This window comes from Anabas testudineus, chromosome 16 (assembly GCF_900324465.2).
Source record: "Anabas testudineus chromosome 16, fAnaTes1.2, whole genome shotgun sequence".
NCBI classification, from domain to species: Eukaryota; Metazoa; Chordata; class Actinopteri; order Anabantiformes; family Anabantidae; genus Anabas; species Anabas testudineus.
Window position 1 is genome coordinate 575,672 of NC_046625.1, and position 14,289 is coordinate 589,960.

The 14,289-nt window shown below is 44.2% G+C and overlaps 1 protein-coding gene across 1 annotated transcript; it reads right to left on the reverse strand.

Annotated features, from left to right (window-relative positions):
• Positions 1–1,469: 1,469 nt before the first annotated feature.
• On the reverse strand, positions 1,470–13,914 carry LOC113169841 (metaxin-1-like). Its single transcript, XM_026371587.1, has 8 exons — positions 13,795–13,914; positions 9,686–9,755; positions 9,495–9,574; positions 4,777–4,869; positions 4,514–4,696; positions 2,911–2,987; positions 2,509–2,666; positions 1,470–1,878 (listed from the first exon to the last, which is right to left on the reverse strand). Exons 1-8 carry the CDS (start codon positions 13,873–13,875, stop codon positions 1,652–1,654), a joined length of 969 nt encoding a protein of 322 aa, XP_026227372.1. The 5' UTR covers positions 13,876–13,914; the 3' UTR covers positions 1,470–1,651.
• Positions 13,915–14,289: the final 375 nt, after the last annotated feature.

A 14,289-nucleotide genomic window follows, 5' to 3' on the forward strand; every position in this document is an offset into this window, starting at 1 on the left:
CAGGGACGTACAAAGGGCCGGATGTGGCCCGCGGGCCTTAATTTGCCCAGGTCTGCTCCACAGGGATCTGTGAGAGGTCAGAGGTCAGGTCAGTCCTGCAGTGAGCTGCCTGTAAAACGTGGTACACAGAGTAACTGTACCTCATGTACTGTGTTTCTGAATCAGCAATGTGCAGAGTCCAGACTGACAACGAGCAGAAGCAATTCGAGAGCAAAGAAGTGTCAAGTTGTGCAAAGGTCATGTTGTTCTCCTGACCTGAACCAGACCCAGCAGAGCAACGCCGGGGAATAACCCAGACCCCGATGATTCTGAGTCCAAAGGTTTGAAAGTTTAAAATTCATGTTTCACAAAAGTGAAGAAAGAAAAAGCTGGAGGAAAATAAATAATGAAGTTACTTTTCTAAAATACTGAGGATGTTGTACATAGTTTGGTTAATCGCATATCACACATTTGTAGGTTTCCAGGACCTCTACAAACCTGCCGGTTTAAAGGGACTGTGGTGGTCTGGAGCCCCACAGACCCAGAGAAGTTCCTGTCCTAATGTAAGTCTCTGAACTGGGAGTTGTCGGTTCTAGTAATTCAGTAAAAATGTAAACTGGGAGTGTTTTGGGGAAGAGATCCAAGCAGAGAAATGAAATCAGTGGAACACAGCAGTGAGGATCTGAAGTGCGGTTTCCTCGGCCGGCCTCCTCTCACACTTTGGGACTGTTTGTTTCTGTGTCGCCCTGGAAACTGGTGTTTAACAGCAGGTGGGGGGGTGGGGGGGCTCCGTTTGAACCTCTCCTCTCTCCTCAGTGAGACCTGCGGTGAGGAGGAGCTGTGTCACTGTGTGGGAGTCACGGCGTCCACGGGACAAAGAATCCAGATCCACAAACTGCTTCCAGATCAGCTCGTTAAACCCAGAACGGGAGCGGTTGGAGGCGGGGGGTGGGGGCGAACACTACGACACACTCACATTAACAACATGCAGCAGGGCGAACAGGAGCCAGGGCAGGATTCCTGGGCCGTGGCGTCATGTGCAGCTGTATGTCCCCGGGGTCCAGACCCGGTCAGGACGGGTGGAGACTCAGGGTGGAGGGTGGTGGGGCCAGGGTAAGGGGGGTGTTTAGCCTCAGCTGCCCACACAGCCAAGATACTGCATCAAGTTGTCTGTGCTGGATGCTGGTGTTTGTTGTTCCAGTTCCAGGGAGCGAGGTTTCTCTAATAGAGAAAACCTGCCGATCGGCATCAGGTCTGAATCCAGTCCAGTTCTAAACCCGCTGTTCAACTTCTTACTGAATTTAAACAGCTGGTTTCAAAATGAGCCGATCAGTAACAGAAAGAATCGGACTGAACACAGAACAGGAAGATTCGTCCGAGTGCAGAGCTCAACAGATCCTGGTGTTGGACTGTGAGAACCAGCTCTAATGGTCTCTGAGGTTTACGGAACGACAAAAACTAACTAACTAAAAACAAATCCACACTTCTACTTAAAAAAAAACTGCTGAATCATCATTTAATTAGTCTCTGTACAGAAACCCGTCCACTGAACGGTTCCAGATGTTTGGGTGAATTTTACATTTTTTAATTCAGTGAATCTTACATCAGGTTTCTTTGGTGATGGTACAAAGTGAAACAACTAGTCCACAACGAGGACCTGAGTCTGTCATCCTCAGCCGTCTCCTTCCTCCTCATGGGACCCGATGGTCTGCAGGTCTGGCGGCTCCTCCAGCGCCTCGTGCTGGACGTGTTGGATGGACACCATGCCGGTCAGGAAGGCGTAGCTCAGCATGGCGCCCAGAGCCACCAAAGCCGACAGGAACTGTTTCCTGCGCTTGTTGGGAACGTGATCGAAGTCTCCGCCTTCAGGCTGAGAGGGCGGCTTCTGATTGGAGCTCTCTGAAAAACAACGTGAACGACTTCAGCTGTGGTTTTCAAAGAAAGTGGATTTGATCTGACTGTGGAATTATTTTATGACCAAACCTTTCTGACAAACCATCGAAGAAAAAAGAAACAAATACTGTTGCTAAATAAATTGGTGGTTATTTTTATTCTCTTGTGCTCAGAAAACAAACGTGGACAAGCCCCCAGCCCTCCTACATCCTGCACCCCCAGTCCCTCTGTGGTCTCTGTGTCCCAGTAAAGGTCAGTTTCAGTCTCTTTGTGGTTGCTTTATGTTTCTGCAGAGTTTATATTCAGGTTCTGGCTCAGAGGACCTCGGACTCTGTGGGTCTTATACCGCTGTAGACGCATTCATGACCCACTCGTGTGCCCCTGTGTGTTCCTGCCTTATCAGTGATAAACCAAATAAATACCAAAATATCTAAAGGATAGCTGTAGAACGCGAACCATGTGTCAAACACTTTGGTTTAATTATTAAATCTCAAAACACAACAAGTTCCTCTTTGCAGTGTTTGTGAAACCTGCACACAGCATGTTAACGCCATGACGTCAACCCGCTTCTAAACAGAAGCTCTCAGTCAAATCTGAGGCAGGTTATAAACAAGGTTTGTGGGTTTGTCGCCTTACCTCGGCCGTCTCTGGGGAAGTAAAGCAGCAGGATGTTGGCGCAGAAGTTGTTCAGGTTGTCGAGGGATTTTAGATGCTGCTGAAGTTTCCCATTTGGCAGCTTGGACTTCAGGATGGGTGCCAAGTGACCAAACACGTAGGCATCCAGAGACGAAGGCCTGTGAGGGAAAAGTAACACACTGCGTGAAACTACTGAACTACTGCTTACAAACGTCTTTATACCGATTCAGAGTTACTTGGGATGTTTATATATATGTATATAGGCAAAATGTCTTCAAGAACCAGAAGGAAGAAAAGGTCTAGTTGTCTTTAACTGAGGACTTCTGGACAACCTAACACCTGGAAGACATTCGCCTGCCTACATATTCCTGGTAGGGAATACCCAACCCTGGGGGAACTCACGAGTCTCCAAAGAAGAACTTCTGTGAGCCGAGTCGTTGGGACAGCAGGTTCATACACTCTGCAGCATCGCGGTACAACTGAAAAACACAATACAGCAAAAACACGTTTTAGCCGTTTGAAAGAGGTCAGCAACAAAATATTCAGTTCGTAGACCGAGAACATCTGGAGCAGAGATCAAAGTCTAAACATCATCAGCAACGAATTACTTCTACTTCCACAGGTCTTTTGAGGTGCACTTCCCAGCTCGTCAGTACCCTCTCAGGCTAATTACCAGCAAAGTAATATATTCACAGAAGACTTGAGTTCAAACATCATATAGAGAGGAAGCTAAACGTATCAGAAAGGCAGGTGTTAATTTATTTTTTCACCTTCTTCAGGAACATCTTGCCTACCAGTTGTTCTTATAAAGATCCATTTTAAATATTCTCTCTATGAAACATCTGTATCTTACAGGGAATAAATGTGTTCTCTGCAGTCCATCACAGGTCTCATGTGTGTTTTGGTTTCAGGACATGTGACAGTCAGCGTTCTTGGTGGATATGTGGGGTTCTGTTCGTCCACAAGTGCAGAGGTTACTGAGCAGTGTGCATGTTGTTAAAAGCTGTCTAAAAACTCTGTGCAAGCTGGTGCAGTCAGTCTTTGTCCAGTGTCTGTCCCAAGCTGAAGTGTGCTAAGGTTTGTTAGTAGTGACCGTAATGAAACATGGTCTCTACCAGATACGATCAGTGACCTGAAGATTTGTCCCTGTAACAGCCTCAGACAAAACGCTGACACATCTGATACAGCTCTACACAGACAACAGCAGAACTAGAATGTGACTATATGATGGAAACAGGCAAACTATCTGCCCCACAAATGGGGCATAGAAAGCTGCCATGGAAATACATTATGGTTTAGAGATGTTTGCAAACCACAGCTATAGGCCTTTGCTGTGCGAGTGATGATGAGCTTTGTGTCAAGTTAGAAATTCATCCGACAAGAGAAAAGGTCAGAGGGTCAACAAACGCATGAACAATCCATCTGTGTTTCACTTGTTCAGGCTCCAGGTTTGCACTTTTCCTTTAACTGATTTTAGTTTCGCAGCATTTTCTCCTTTTTTTCTTCTGTAAAAAATCCCGACTGGCTGGTTTCCGCCTGGAGGAGCAGTCGTAATTTTACTGGACTAAACTCAACTGTTACTGCACAAAACACTCTACTGTAGTGATGTCAACTTCATTTTTCCTTCATTCCTGAAAAGTCGACCATCATCAGGAACAAATTTTCCCGTCATTATTTCCCTGAACACTGTCTGATCCCTGACCTTTTTCCAAGGTGGATGGATCGCTCCATACTAGCGGTTTTCCAAGAGCAAGATTAACCGAAGACAACTTTCCTTTCACCCACAAATTTGTTCCAACCACTTCACGCTCAAACACATGGAAATGATCTGTCTGTACAAACTGGAAAACTGTTCTTGTGTTACTACAGCCAAGTAACACTGAGTTAAAGGCAGATTTGTTTCCTCAGATCAACACAACAAACACAGTTTAGACAGCAGCAGTCATGACAGTCTTTACTTCACAGCGAAGACGATGAAAATCCTGATTTTATGTTGTGCCCTTACCTCCTTCTCCAGCTCCTCTCCAGCCTCCAGGCTCTCATCTCCCCGCAGCAGTCGCAGCTTTTCCAGTTGCTGCCGCTGCATTCGTCCAGGCAGGAAGAAGTTCAGGGGAAACGGCATGTGCTCGGCATACCAGCGACGAGTCGCATCCACGTAGTTCTTCGGCTCGATCCAGAACGTGTAAATCTGCGGGAGACACAGGACCCCGGTTTTGTATTTGCAGATTTTCAAGACAAAAAAAGTTTAATTAGCAGATTGTCTCTCACCAGAGCAGGTATAAGCTTCTCCTCCATCAGCGAGATGAAGGCCAGGCTGTCGGCTCCTTCCTTGGCTGACAGATCGTAGTCCGCATTGTATTTCTGAAAAACACAGATCAGAGATTTGTCGAGGAAACCGACAGCCACTGTCTGGTTCGTCATTATCAAGTTTCTAAAACTGTCTCACACACACACACACACACACACACACACACACACACACACCGTTACAACTTTTTTGCATCAGAAATAGGTTTATTACCAGGAAGCTTTACACAATTAGTCTTGGTGACAAACAAATAGTGAAAAAGAAACGTATCACAAATCTTACAGAGGTATCTGCTATGATTTCCTCTGTAGTAAACAGTGAAGTTACTGTGACTTTCAGAGAGACCTTTAGTTTCTTACATGTCATCCTGAGGTTCCCTGGGACGTTTGCTTATAAGACCGGACCTCATTACACTGACTGAAAGACCCGACTCTAGTTTAACCTTGAAATAATCCGACACATCGAGTCACTGCTTTTGCCACACAGATATTTAAAATTGGTGCTGGGTTCTTTCTGAAATCCTCAACCATCTCTACGGTTTTTGGAGTATTCACCAGGTGGTCAGTCTCCCGTCTGTATGCAGACTCATCGGGGCTGGAGCTCGGCGGACAGAGGTTTTTATGTTGCCTACTACATTTCTACCATTAAAGGTTGGCTAAACATTTGAACTTGGGTTCACTATTATGTATCATTCGATTATAATAAATTCTCCAGAGTCATAGGAGCTGGTAAACCGAAACTCAGCTGTGACTCAGATGCAGAAAATAAGATCAGGAAGTGGCCAGTAAAAACCACGTTGTTCTGACGGACCATGTCCGGGTTCCAGCTGCAGAGAGGATTTCAGTTTGAAAGCTTCTGGAGCTGGAGGTGTGCTGGAAGCTTTACTGGCTTCAGTTTGAATAGTTCTCATTATTCCTCATTGCTCAGCTGACAGCAGCTGTTCTGAAGTGAAGCATGCCGTCACCAGCGGCTGGTCGCACAAATAGTGCTGGTTTCACAGCGTGTTTGCTATTTAAACTCTCTTCATGCTGGTTAGTGTAGTGGTAACATCACCCCCTCCCATCTGGGAGACTGGGGTTCAAATCCCAGCAGTGGCCTACCTCCAGTAGGGGTCCTTAGGCAAGACCTCTTCACACGGCCCTGCCTACCCTTGTACCTTGTACTGACTTGTAAGTCGCTTTGGATAAAAAGCGTCTGCTAAATGCTGTTTACTCCTGCTCGCTTTGTTAAACATGACCAGACAAACCTCACCAAGATTTTCTCTTCTGCCTCAATCCTGAGTTTGAATGTTTTCTCCGTGGGTCTGATCAGTGTTTAAACACGAACTGAGCAGCAGTGTGGTTTATGTCGCCATGGGGCAGAATCTCAGAGCAAAGCTCTCAACATGCTTAAATATTAACTTAAAAGACATTAACTGTTATGCTGGACTGCTGCCTACACAGCATGTAATCACCCATATGAGGATGGGTTCCCTGTTGAGTCTGGTTCCTCTCAAGGTTTCTTCCTGTTGCCTTCTCAGGGAGTTTTTCCTTGCCACTGTCGCCCTCGGCTTGCTCATCAGGGACAATCACATTATTATGACTCATACACATACACTGTTCATGTACTGTTCTTTGGTTGTGTAAAGCTGCTTTGTGACAATGTCAATTGTAAAAAGCGCTCTACAAATAAAATTGAATTGAATTGAATTGAATTGAACATGCTGTGGAATCCAAGTCATAAAGATCTGAGGCTTTTTTAGTTACTGTAGGTCTGACTGAGTATTAGTCCGGCGTCCCTAATAATGTGCTGAGGGTGGAGCAGGAATATCAACAACAGACTTCATAAAAATCTCACGTCTTCACAGTTTTTGTTGGATAAAAATGAACCGGCAGCTGGAGAACTGAGACCTGAGCAGTTTGATGGAAGCGTGAAACCAGCAGTTTTCTCCTCTCAGCTTCTCAACCACCGCAGCGTGGAGACACCAAGCATGCTGAGTAATGTCTTCCAGCTGTCTGTTAGCTGCTGAATGTCTGTGTTCACAGACATAACAATGAGTGACATTTATTTAACATCAATCCCTCCACAGCACTGTGTCAAAAATCATTTGGGTTCCATGTGTCCATTTGGAGAATCCAGATATTCTTTTTTGGAGAGGCACCTGAACCAAAAATAAAATAGATATATCACAGAAGGCAAACTAAAGTTTTCAGTTTAGTCTTTCTGCTGCCCATTCACTCTTACACGAGGAGTTTACTGTCAGGACTGAGACTGTGCAAATTTGGCTCATTTTAGACGTTTCTGCTCTAAGGTAGATGTTAAAAGCACTGAACAGTGAACAGAGCTTGTAGTTCCCGACTCTGAAACACTAAACAAACTTTGTGGAGGTGGAAAACAGACCGGATGGTTCAGGTTCAGTGTTTTTAACCTGTTCCATCTTCACACAAGTTTTTCCAAATTTCAATTTGTTGTCAGCAACACAAGGCAGGACCAACAACTTAAAGCCCACACACACAAAGATTCATAAACTGGATTCTACAAACTGGTTTTGGTTTTCTAGCACTTTATGGACAGGGCTGTTTGGAACCTAAAAACAAATGTCCATGTCCACTCCACTCTCAGCACAGTTAGAAAGAGAGCGGTGGTGTTTCTTTGTAGCAGCTCTTGTCCTGCTGAGCTTTATGAGAATTATCAGCTCTGCTGGAATGTGTCTCTGGCTGCAACTTCCTGTTGTTTAATGAGTTTTTCCAGTCGGCTGCGCGCACGCACGCACGCACGCACGCACGCACGCACGCACGCACGCACGCACGCACACACACACACACACACACACACACACACACACACACACACACACACACACACACACACACACACACACACACACACACACAGAGACACACACAGAGACACACACAGACACACACAGAGACACACACAGAGACACACACACACACACACACACACACACAGAGACACACACAGAGACACACACACACACACACACACACACACACACACACACACACACACACACAGGTCCAGTTCCACTAGGACCACACTGTACTGGGACTCTACTGTGACTAAAAGACTGATGACAACATTAGGAGAACTGAATCCCACATTAATTGATGGAACCCAGTTGTTAAGTATCACATCCTTTATAGATTCCAGTTATAAAGGTTGCCTGGATGTTCTGCACCTTTAGAACCACGATTTGGGCCACAGAGTCTCTCTGAGGCTCCTGCACACAGGGATGATATATAATCCTACAGCTCTTCAGACTTTCCAAATGATTTTTGGCCAAATGGTTAAAATTCTGATGGTCAGTTTTATTGCTGCTCTTTTTCCAGGGACTGTTTTGGGGGAAAATTATTCTGGCCCAGTGTGCGTTACGTGAACGCAGCCGTTTGTTTTTCTCTCTGTGGAGCAACTGCAACACTCCACTCCTGAATCTTGGATCAAATTTGAGAATTTCACTACATATATTCCCCTCTGACAGTACTGGAATGTAATACACAGAAAATACTACTATATTTGCAGTACACAGTTCAGAAAGTTCTGTTATTCTGTTCTGTTGTTACAACCAGATACATAAATCAATATAGAACCTCACATGTCAGATAACTTGAATTATGAGTGAGCAAAAGCACTGGAACATGTAAGTGTCAGGTGTTTGTTATACAGCTGCCCCCTGTGAGAGTGATTTCTCCAGATGACGACTCCTGGTTTTAGCCTGTGACACAAGAGAACCAGACATTTTGAATGTGAGAGGATTAAAGCTGGTGAAAAGAAGTGAATATTATTAGTATTATTATGGATCTGTTGTATGCTAATGTTAAAGAAGCCTACAGCTCCACTGCCCTCCCCCCTCTGGGTAAGTCAGATCACAACCTGGTACATCTCCTCCCAAAATACACACCTTTGGTTCAGCGGCAGCCTGACACCATTAAGACAGTAAAGAGGTGGTCAGAGGGGGCACACTCTGCCCTGCAGGGACGCTTTGAAGAGACAGACTGGAAGACTCTCTGTGAACCTCACGGTGAAGACATTGATGGACTGACAGACTGCATCTCTGACTACATCAATTTCTGTGTGGACAACCACGTACCCACAAAAAACATTTGCTGCTTCCCAAACAATAAGCCCTGGGTCACTCAGGGCATCAAAGCCATCCTGAATGACAAAAAGAAAGCATTCAGATCAGGAGACAGGGAGGCAGCAAGGAGGGTCCAGAGACTGCTGTCTGTCAAGATCAGGGAGGGAAAGGAGGCTTACAGGAGAAAACTGGAACAGAGTCTTCAACATAACAACACCAGGGAGATTTGGAGGGGCATGAGGACCATCACTGGCTACACGTCCAGCAGCCAGGGGACTGAGGGGACTGTGGAACGTGCAAGCGAACAGAATAATTTTTTCCAATCGATTCCAGGCTGAGCCACAGAGCCCCCTAACCGCTTCTCAGCCTGTAGTGGTGGACAGTTTGTTGACTGGTGTGGTCTGGGATTAATAAAGTTTTTGAATCTTGAAATATCGGCCGATGAGACCAAGATAAACGTCTACCATGATCCAAACTATAGACAAGCTCATCTGTGGTCACAAACATTTAGCCTGATAACTTACAGAGAAACACATAAAAACTGAAAACTGCAGCAAGACAATGATTCAAATCACAGTTAGTTGCTCAGAAGGTGGTTACCTGTTTTCTGAGGTGGATGATGATGTCAGAGGGTCTGGACAGGGTTTCTTTTTGATTGGTCCACAGAGCAGGAAGAGAGCCTTCAAAGGCAAAAAACAAACATCATTACTTTGTCGTTCAGGTCTTGCTGAATGAATCTGTGTGTGGTCTAAACTAAACGTGTCTGCAGAGTAAAGGAAGATGACGCTTACCACTGGGACTCCTCCAGGGGTTGGAGATTTTCTGAAGTTTGAGAGGAGCTCCTGCAAACTGAGCGTAGGCCTGCAGAAAGGAACACAAAGCCACAGGTCAACGACTCAGAGCAAAGTGAAATTAAACAGAATCAGAAAGTAGAAAGTAAAATATTACTGCTGCCTCGTTAAAGTAACAAATATGTCGCCCATCACACTATATATGTGACTGCTTTATGAAGAAATTGTTCATTGATTTTAACCTGCACTGACATCACCACCTCCTGAGCTGACATGCTGAAGTTGTGATGAGTTTCTTATATAAAACTGCAGACTATATAGTTTCTACTACATAATCTGCACATTATGTAGTTTCTACTACAGAGTTGACAGAGTTCAACATCTGTCTGCAGTTTCCAGTTCACAGCTCTTACAGACAGTACTGGAAAGTTCTTCTGGAAATAGAGAAATAAAAAGCTTCTTTCTGAGTCGACTTTTACAACCAGTAAAAATTAGGAAGAATTTCCTGCAGAAAACCTGCAGCTGTGGAGTTACAGCTTGTGTGAGTACACGTCTTTGTAAGTTTGAAACATTGTGAGGTCACAAATAGACTGAGGACATTTGGTCCACACGCCTTCAAAGAGCTGTGATGGTTCAGTACTAAACATGATGGAGACTCTGGACAATAAGCAACAGCAAGAAGGAGAAGAAAAAAGAGAATTCAATTCAATTTTATTTGTACAGGAGCACCAGGAGACAGTGGAGAGGAAGAACTCCCTTTAGAGGAAGAAACCTTCAGCAGGATCAGTGTGGGCGGGCATTTGCCTCGACCGGTTGGGGTGAGTGGAAAGAGAAGAGAGAAAAGAACAGCAGGCAACAAAATCAACAACAAGCTACAAGTGGAAAAAGATAAAGAAAAAGTAAGGCAACAACCCACTTGAACCCTCTTCACAACAACAGAGACAGTCGTGTTGAAATCAGGGCTAGCGACAGAGTCAAACAGTGAAATACTAAATCAAGACAAATGTCTCTCTCTCTGGTGACACCTGAAAGTTTTAATCTACGTTTTTCCATGACAACAACCTACTGAACGACTAGTGACAAACATTAGCTGCCCACTGAATGTCACCTGGTGTTGCATTAGACTCTTCAGATGGCTGCTTCCTCTTCCTGCACACCAAGTTTAATTTGTGTACAAATCCCTCATCGAATCAGTGAAGAAGAAGAAACTAATGACGTAAACAAACTTGATGGAGAGGCTTAAATGCTCCAAAGTGCTCAGTTTTAATGAGTCTTCAGATTAATGTTAAGAGGATGTTTCTTTCCTCCTGTTTTACAGAGAGACAGTTGCAGGCTTCCACATGACAGACAAAGAATGACCAAAATAATAATAAATAGCAAATAATGTGTTGTCCTGCTGAAGCTGAAGAGCTCCTGCTGAGAAAAAATGAAGATCAAACATGTAAAATCACCTCAAACAGAGAAAGGTGTGTGTACAAGCCTCAGTTATGTAAGTGAACAGACTCAGACCCAGTCATTACTGTGTTGCTGCAGCTGTGAGCGTCTCGGTAAAAATAACTTAGACTGACTGAAACAGGATGATGAGGTGTATTTTTCCTCCAGCATGAAGTCTGCAGCTCTGTAACAGCTCATTAATCATGATGAGGTGCTACTTTCACCTCACCTGTCTGCACGGTGCCGCCTCCTCTCCTACCACTGTTTTTGGATGCTGACTTATACAATGCTGATTATTAATATTTCCCATAATTATCTATCAGCCAATATTGATTTTTATCAACATAGATTTTTAGATTATTGAATTTTTTTGTTAACAATTAATAATCAGACATCTGAGGTTGTATTAAAAAGCTTTTACAGAGTTACAGATTTTAAAATGTCCTGAAGACAAACTCGTGTTCACAGAGCAGCAGTGAAGAGGAACATTAAGACTCTGTGAATTAACGGTAACATAAGTTCTCCCTGCAAACTAGAGTCCCGAGCATCAGTTTCCAGAAATCAGCCTTAAGTTAAACTGGCTGAAATAGGACTGAGCTTTCTGAAACCAGCCTGTGGTCCGGAGCATCTGGCTTAAATCAGATGAACAGATCAGCAGCAGATTCAGGTTCCTGCAGAGGTTTGGAAAAAACAGCAGATCAGTGTTTTTCAACCACTGCAGTTGAGAGCCACCAATACCCAGACTGCACCACTGCACTGCTCTCAGATCTCAGTCCAACACAAACATGTTTTAGTCAGGTTTAATCACTGTAGTCCTCAGCGCGGTCTGCAGGCAGGAACCCTGGATGCACATCGTCACTCAGAAGCACAACAGTCATGGAAACACCGGTTGTCTGGAGCCTCCGAGCATCTGGGTGGTCTATACGTAGATGTAGAGGTTGTAGTCTACTGTTAGACCACAAGCACTGCTTCTACTTTAAAAATACAAAATCACCATTCCTCAGCTCGATTTAAATATAAATCGAAAGGGTTTCATAGTTTTCTACTGGATATAATGAATTTATTATTACTAAATAATTAATGCATGAGCTGATGTGGGGCTGAATTTAAGTATTTTAATATAATAAGAATATAATATAAAACATTCATATATTTACTAATTTACCAGAGAAATCTACCTGAACTTCATCTTAACTTGTCAACTTTAACAGAGAAATGTGGTTTAAGAGTTTGTTGTTCTTTTATAGGAAAGAAAAGCGGTAAATAACAAATAGAATGAAATGAAACAGTGACAGTCATCATACCATCACTTTCCAGTCTGAAATGTCTAATCTATCAATATATCCATCCATCCATCCATCCATCTGTCCATCTATCCATCCATCCATCCATCCATCCATCCGTCCATCTATCCATCTGTCCATCTATCCATCCATCTATCCATCCATCCATCCATCCATCTGTCCATCTATCCATCTGTCCATCCATCCATCCATCCATCCATCCATCCATCCATCCATCCATCCATCCATCCATCCATCCATCCATCCATCCATCCATCCATCCATCCATCCATCCATCCATCCATCCATCCATCCATCCGTCCATCCATCCATCTGTCCATCCATCCATCTGTCCATCCATCCATCTGTCCATCCATCCATCTGTCCATCTATCCATCTGTCCATCCATCCATCTGTCCATCCATCCATCTGTCCATCTATCCATCTGTCCATCCATCCATCTGTCCATCTATCCATCTGTCCATCCATCCATCCATCTATCCATCTGTCCATCTATCCATCTGTCCATCCATCCATCCGTCCATCCATCCATCTGTCCATCCATCCATCCATCCATCCATCCATCCATCCATCTGTCCATCCATCTGTCCATCCATCCATCTAGCCGTCCATCCATCCATCTGTCCATCCATCTGTCCATCCATCCATCTGTCCATCCATCTGTCCATCCATCCATCTGTCCATCCATCTGTCCATCCATCTGTCCATCCATCCATCTGTCCATCCTCTATCACTGAGACCGTGTCATTTCATCACAGCCCCAGTTTGAGTCCCTCGTCTTCTCAGGTGACAACCTTCGGCTTCTCCAACACTAACTTAACACGTAACTTGACGACTAACAACCCAGGACATTATTTAACACTGGCCATTTTTGTGAAGCCAAGTTAGCACGATTGCCCAAAGACTCTTTTAACAATCTGGATGATACAATATTCAGTTCACTCACAGATGAAAAACATATTTAACTAATTTCACCAGTTGACACAGTTTCAGAATCAAAAACAAAGATGGCTGCCAACCGCCTACCTGGACCGACAACTGAGCCGCGACTCTGGTAAACTTGAGGGAATTCATTTCTATCGTTCATCGGAAGAAATATCTTCTCAGCCAGATGATCAGAAGAGTCCCTGGGAATCTTAAAATATCCTCGAGACAACAGTGCGTCTTTTAAACGATCCGCTAATAGAGTTTAAATGAAGCCGACGCCTATTTCTATAACCCGAAGGTATGGAGCATAAATGACATTTATGTAGCCGTTAGCATGCTAACGGTAAGAGTAGATGCGTGTCATTTAACCCGTGTCTCAGCGGATGAATGACACCGACACGCAGCCGGTAGACCGCTTCGGTGTCCGTGTGAACGGAGACTCACCAGAACCACCAGGCAGTCGGTGCTGACAGACGGTAAACCCCAGTCTCCTTCCCAGCAAAACAACTCGTCCGGTGCCGCCATCTTTAATCCGAACTGTGACCTCTTACAGCGGAAGAGAAGCCCCCGCCGTTAACGTGTCCTACCAAAATAAAAGACGTACACTAAAATTTCTATTAAAGTAATACTTCTGCAGTGTTAAATACTTTATTAGTCCTGCTTCCAAGATGTCTACTCCTGGAATTATTAAGGTATCTTCCGGAAAAGTAATAAGATGTGAACCTTTTTTACTTATGTTCATATATCACATGTTTTTTAGGTAAATGTCAAACAAGTGTAGTCCAATAAGTTGCATTAAATATTAATACTGAAGTACAAGTACCTCAGAGTTATGTTGAAGTACAGCAGGCTGCTTGAATGACTTGGCATTTAAAGTTATGTGTTACCATGACTCACCAATGGTCACCAGTCAACTTGTATCTGCTGCTACTTTCCCTA

What these genes read in the sequence shown, in the direction of transcription:
- LOC113169841 (XM_026371587.1), bottom strand. Translation starts at nt 13,875, where the DNA reads ATGGCGGCACCGGACGAGTTGTTTTGCTGGGAAGGAGACTGGGGTTTA. An exon ending in CCGACTGCCTGGTGGTTCTG is followed by an intron (nt 9,756 to 13,794) that starts GTGAGTCTCCGT and finishes TCCTTTCTGCAG; the next exon opens with GCCTACGCTCAGTTTGCAGG. An exon ending in TCATCCACCTCAGAAAACAG is followed by an intron (nt 4,870 to 9,494) that starts GTAACCACCTTC and finishes TGTGTTTTTCAG; the next exon opens with AAATACAATGCGGACTACGA.